A 6,407-nucleotide genomic window follows, 5' to 3' on the forward strand; every position below is an offset into this window, starting at 1 on the left:
ATATATCGACCCGGATATATCGAATTTTGGTTATATCGAACTCACGGAATATCCCCTTGAAAATCACATGTAAAAGTATAGGAAAGCCGCGTCATATATCGAACTCAATTTCACCGGTCGTTCGATATATCGAACTCCGCCCCACGCACTGGAAAGTGCCTTTCCCAAAGACGATCTCATCATGCTCGGCCATTTGCCGCGTGACGTTTTCAAGCTACTCGCGGAAGTAATGAGAGGGAACAGTTCGGCTAGGGCAGCGCCCGCGCCCATTCCCGAAAGGCGCGTGCATCTGCGGTTATTGTTTACCGCGCGCCAGCACGTGAGGTTTGCAAGCCATGTGCGTGAACGAACCAGAGAGAACCGGTGGGAACGACAGGAGAAAAACACGGCAGAACGATGCGCAAGGGTGTCCCCATTCTTTTGCCGAGCTATCTCTATCCTTCCTCTTTCCCGGCCTTCGTTCGCAGTAGCACGCGCTAAGCATGCGCAAAGCCAGCTCAGCCCGTTTCAGACAGAACGTCGGACGCTTTCTCCAGCGTGTGTTGCGAACCCTCTGCGCGCGGCGGCTGACGTGGCTATGGCGCCTGCGGAAGTTAAGAAGCGGCAGATCTATTTTATTTTTTATTTTTTGCGAGATTCGTATATTTTTATTGTTGTGCTGTACGCGTGGCGTAGCGTAAGATATGGCGTTACGAAGCGACATTTGATTTTTTTTTTCTTTTTTTGCGGGAGTCGTTTACTCTTGCATGTATGAATCAACAAAAGCAAACGTCAGCTGCGATCATGACACCGGCTTTTAGCATTTAACAGCATTTGCAGCTACTGTATTACGCTTTACAATGATTTTGTGGCAGTGGACTACGCCCCAAGCGCAGCATGATAAATCGAACCAGGCTTGTGCAATCAAGCCATCACGGGCAGTCTGCCAAGTTCGCTCCCCGCCGCCGCAGGAGCTATCAAAAGATAAACACGCCGCGACGTTATTGCTGCGCAGCATCTTGGCACGCTGCCAACAAATGAGCTGTGAATGAGACGACCGAAACGGAGTGCGACATGCAAGCGAAAACGCTGGCGATTTCTGCCGCTGCGACACAGGAACCTTGTTTTGAGCTGCCGCGGTGGCTCGAACGCCAGAAGGACTCAGTTCCAACAAGTTGGCAATCTTTTGCTCTGTCGCTGCCGCTTGTCGCTGGAGCGAGCTGGCCTTAACGCTGAACTTTTTTTTTCATATTCTCAAGTGCAAAAGTGGAGGGTCGGTTCATTATGCGAGTGAGTTGATTACGCGACAAATACGATATATCATTTTTTCTCATCGTAAGTGCCGTCCAAAGCCGATTTCTGTATATCGAATTATCGATATATCGAACTATTTCGCGATCTCCTTCGAGTTCGATATATCCGGGTTCGACTGTATATGTTTATGTATTTGCATATATTCCTGCGCTTTTCGCATTGTTTTAATTTTCTCTTTACATTCCTATTATGTCATAAGCATTACCGTGGATTAAAAAGATTTTTCCAGTCTGGAAATAGTCCTGAACTGCTACTAAATTCACCTGGTGCTACTATATTCAACTGCTACTATATTCGCCTTTACTCCTTAACCCCTATGATAAAAGAAAAACAGTGGGCACTGGTTAAACAAGCCGGTCATGTGCAGGCCCAAGCCCGGCCCAGAACCATCCTTTCCCAGGCCCAGCCCGGGCTCACGGCTTTAAAGCCCATGCCCTGCCCAGGCCCACCAATTCAATGCTTTACCCGGCCAGGGCTTTCGAGTAAGCCCGAGCCCATGCAGTGGTCTAATCTCTATTATCATCCTTTTGTCACATTACTGAAGCCAGTTCTTTATGGAAATACTAAATTTCAACAAAACAAAAAAATGTGGAGTGTTTTAAGTATGAGTAGTCACCCTTGGAAGCATGCCTTTCCTGAAAAAAAAAAAAAGAATGGAACACTGCTCTGCAGGTGACCACTGTCTGTTGTACTTCTGAATAGAGGGAACAGTTAGGTGCCCTCGTTATTAGTAATTCAAGAGCTACGGTGCCAGGCACTGCCATTTATTAATCGTTTTCATTCTCTGCTAAAACACAAAGCCACAGAAAAAATAAGTCTATCATGGCTATCATCACAGGATGACAGTACATCCACCCATGGGATTTCTTCAGGGTGATGCACTCACCTGTACTCCTTGCGTTTCTCATCCATCCTGCGGTCAATGGCCTCATAGATGGCATCAGCCTCTTCATCGTCCTTGTCGTAGGGGTCCTTGCTGAACAGGCTGCCTCCGTAGCCAGCAAACTGTAGACAGAGGGGGGATGCGTGAGAACAGTTTAACCAAGGTTAAAGTTAAAATGAAAGCTCTGCTTATGTACTGCTAGCCCATACTCACTGTTGCAGCATTCTGAGGCAGTGCTAGCAAACTTCTACTAGAGAAAGAGTTCTACTGTATTCCCAATCAACAACCCCCCTGAGCGAAAGTTGATTTGCATTGTTTAAAGTGCACTTCAGCTGGCCAGCTCCGATGGATGTCTCAAGTTTCAGAACCAGGCCAAGAGCTTCTCAATTCAGAAAACGATGCTCTTTACGCCCTCCAGTAAAGCGCTGACCACATGAGGCGACAATTTGCGGCGACTTCATACGTGGGCTGAGGGCCGCCAAAGCACTGCCGCTCGTCGCTGTCGCTCAGGTTCTGGGGTTTTAGAAAATTTCGCGTGTCGCTTGAAAGCAGCTCGCAAGGCAGCCAATCACAGAAGGCCTTGGGGTGCTCAACTTCTGTTCTGGCCCTTTATTTTTTCTTTTTTTTTTACGAGCGAAGTTTGTTTTTTTAGTGCAGTTTGAGCAAAGAACCTGCAAAACGTTTGCTTCATCTGATCTGTGCATATATGACTGCATCACACCGATTCAGTAAAATGTCGGTAGGGTAGTAAAGGAAGAAAAAAAGGCTAATGTGGCTAGATATTAATTTTCGAAAGGAACAGGAGAAAGTCACTGCTTGCAATGCAAGTATGAATCGCAGAGTAGCAGCGCACCGCTGCACTGTAGCCTTTTTTCTTTCTTTAAAGGTGATGCGTTACAAAAAATTTAATCGGTTTTTTATCATATTTCATGCTGTTTAGTGTTAAAAACAGGGTATAGAGTAACTGTACTCCCCCTGACCGAACGACGAGGCGGCGGTAACAGAGCAACGCTGAAAATGTACCTCTCTGTTGCCGAGTCCCGTCGCTCCGTGCAGTGTGCACCAGCGGCAACGACAGACGTTGACAGCGGCGGCACGCGATAGATTACCAGGGATTGTCACCTCATGCGGCTGCCGCTTAAATCATTGACTGTTTAGCCTTGTACAAAATAAGCATCACTGTTCTCAATGGAAGTCCATTTGAAGCCATTTGCCCGGCAGCAACAGGTGCTGCAGGCATATACTATTAATAAACAACTGACACTATTTCAGTATAAATTGGAAGAAAAAAAGTTGTGGCAGGCTATAATGCCAGTTTCAATGTAGCAAAGAGATACCCAAGGCGTTATACAATTAGGTCACTCTGATTATAGATGCATGTACAGCTGTGCAGTTCAAGTGCCTGTAAGCATGCTTGTGCACACCCACATTCCTGAGTAAACTATCAGACTATATTCACAGTAGGTAACGGCTTTCTGGCTGCAGTCCATGGATGCTGATCCCACGTAATAAAATTACAATGGTGAAAGTATGGCAACCTGGATTATAAGCTGAAGGTAGAAAGCGAAAAAAAAAAAGAAAAGAAAAAGCATGTAGTCAGTTTACTTTTCCCGGTCCTCTCGAAATTTGGAAAGTCGGCATTTATGTAGCTGTCAGCGCTGGCAACCAGGAGTTCTGTGTTAATGTTGACACACCCAAATCGACACCTTACCTCATCATAATTGGAGTCGTTAAGATCCTCATCGTCGTCTTCCTCTTCTTCCTTCTGGTTTTTCTTTCGCTTGCTTGGTGGAGCGTGGCGATCGTCACTGCGAATGTCAAACCGACGTGTTTGCACGCTACAGCGCTTCAATACAGCAAGATGTCTGCTAGTCCCTCAAAACGCACAGGTGACGCGGCGCGTGACATTAACTGACCGACATGCAGTTTTAAGAATTTATCAAAGTGCATGCGACATGATCAAATCTTACCATAAGTATCAACATAAACAAACAGCGGCACACCTATCGTTCACGCACTTTTGTGATGCAAGAGTTCCAGGGTAAGGGAGTACCAAAACAAACAGACCGATTTCAAATAAGCAAAACACGTCGCAAATAGATGGGGTAGTGTTTAGAGAGATACTCACGGAACGTCACTGGCATCTCTTGCAGGGCCAATATCAGATCGTGTGGTAAAGCCGGTAGCGCTGCAATGAAAAAGAAAGGTTTCGTGGTACGAAAGATTGGAGCCTTGAGCACATCATTATGCTGGCGTTAGCCAAGAATTGTACCAAAACTACAAGAAAGTATAAACGTTTTACCCTCTGCCGACGCCAGCAACATATCCCAAGGGCGCTGGAACGCCAAGGAAATGCTTTCGTTTCTTCGCAACCAGAGATGTGGGGGCTGCCATTGCCGCCATGTTGCTTCAATTACTTCGGATGGATGGATGGATGGATGGTAGTGTCTCTGCCCTTTGTATCGAACGGGAGCTTGCGCCGCCTAGCCAAAAAATTAAAAGAAATATATTTATCTCTTCCCTATTTTTAGCTTCTAATTCGTCCGTATCTGCCCCCCTCCCTTTTTTTTCTTCTCTTTATTCTCTTGACTTTTTCCACCAATCCTCTAACCTCTATTTTGTTATCAAAACGCGTTCCTCATCCATTCGTCCATCTTCCCCAGCAAATCCCAGTGCTCTCTCCAGATCTGCCGCTTTTCCCGCGGGAAGGGCAGGACGAAGTTTTTGGCACCTTAGAACAACATGTTCCGTTGTTTCCGCCTCAGTTCGCACGCCGCGCATAATATATCTACTTCCTGAAATTTTTTCCTGTACGTTTTTGTTCTGAGGGCCCTTGTCCTAGCCTCAAACAGCAATGAGCTCCCTCGTGAGTTGTCGAATAAACTTTCTTTCTTTATATCCTGTTTTCGAGTTCTATACATACCCAATGCTGATTTTCCGTGCATTCTTTCCTCCCACATTTTCCTTTCTGCCTCCTTTACCTGCTTTTCAATGCTGCTGTTTTGCTGCGGTTCATCTCCAAACTCTATATATAGGTAATTAAATCTGAGCTTTCGGGTTCTGTTAGTCCATCGTATTCAGGCTTTTTCATGAAGAGGTACTTGTACATTTTTCGTGCCCACCTTGATTCCTCCATTTCGGTTAGTCTCTGATCATATTTTAGTTTGCTAATTGCCTCTCTAACCTCAAATGATGCCCAGCCCATATCTCCCTGGACTCCTTCATTAGGTGTGTTGCCATGTGCTCCCAATGCCAATCTACCTACCTTTCTCTGTCTGATTTCAAGGCCTAACTGTACTTCTGATTTCATGCACAGGACTGCATTTCCAAAAGTGAGTCCTGGTACTATTCACCCTTCCATACCCCTCTAACAACCTCATACCTGTTATAATTCCAGAGGGCCCTGTGTTTCATAATATTCGAACTCCCTTTCCCTTTGTCTATCGTAATTCTTTCGTGCTTTTCTAGGTAATTTTTTCCTTCATTGATCCATATATATGCCCAGGTATTTATAGCTCTCCACATGTTCAACCTTGGTGCCTTGTATTTCCAGCACATCCCCCCTTTCATCATTAAATACCATTATTCCTGATTTTTCGCTGCTAAATTGCAGTCCCAGGGAGACGATCCATATCACTGCTGAAAAAGAAGGCAGCAAATGTATATATATATATATATATATATATATATATATATATATGTATATATATATATATATATATATATATATATATATATATATATATATATATATATATATATATATATATATATATATATATATATATATATATATATATATATATATATATATATACATGAATGAAAGAAGCCAACAGTCGGCGAGGCCAAGGAAAGCGTTGGGGATGGCACTTTATGTTTTTTTTTTTAATGTTTACTTGGATAATCACAGAAATTAGTAATGTAATCTGTTCAGGGGAAAGATAATTAAACACAAAGTAGAAGAAAAAACAACGTGCCGATGGTGGGAACCGAACCCACGACCTCCGAATATCGCGTCCGGTGCTCTTCCAACTGAGCTACATCGGCCGCTGTCCCCCCTGCTACTTGCTTGGGTAAGGCTGGAGACACGCCCGTGGCAGCAGCCGACCCCACACACGTTTCTCCTGCTGCCACGCACGGAAATACGTCACACTCACGTGACCCGCGCATGATGACGTCAGTGGATGCGCGCTTTCGTTTAAAATGGCGCTCTGCAAGTGTTCAGCCG

The 6,407-nt window shown here is 44.9% G+C and overlaps 1 protein-coding gene across 1 annotated transcript in view; it reads right to left on the minus strand.

The window, feature by feature from the left end:
- The window catches only part of Prp6 (pre-mRNA processing factor 6), an 88,496-nt gene extending 83,869 nt beyond the window's left edge, over positions 1-4,627 (minus strand). Inside the window, exons 1-4 of the mRNA XM_084602878.1 lie at positions 4,479-4,627; positions 4,305-4,364; positions 3,888-3,984; positions 2,180-2,298 (exon numbers count right to left, since the gene is read on the minus strand). Coding sequence (XP_084459004.1) covers positions 2,180-2,298; positions 3,888-3,984; positions 4,305-4,364; positions 4,479-4,579 — 377 coding nt within the window. The 5' untranslated portion in view covers positions 4,580-4,627. The remainder of the gene's footprint in view (positions 1-2,179; positions 2,299-3,887; positions 3,985-4,304; positions 4,365-4,478) is intronic.
- Between the last annotated feature and the right edge of the window lie 1,780 nt (positions 4,628-6,407).

This window comes from Amblyomma maculatum, chromosome 4 (genome assembly GCF_055883805.1).
Source record: "Amblyomma maculatum isolate TAMU_Amacu chromosome 4, ASM5588380v1, whole genome shotgun sequence".
NCBI lineage: Eukaryota > Metazoa > Arthropoda > Arachnida > Ixodida > Ixodidae > Amblyomma > Amblyomma maculatum.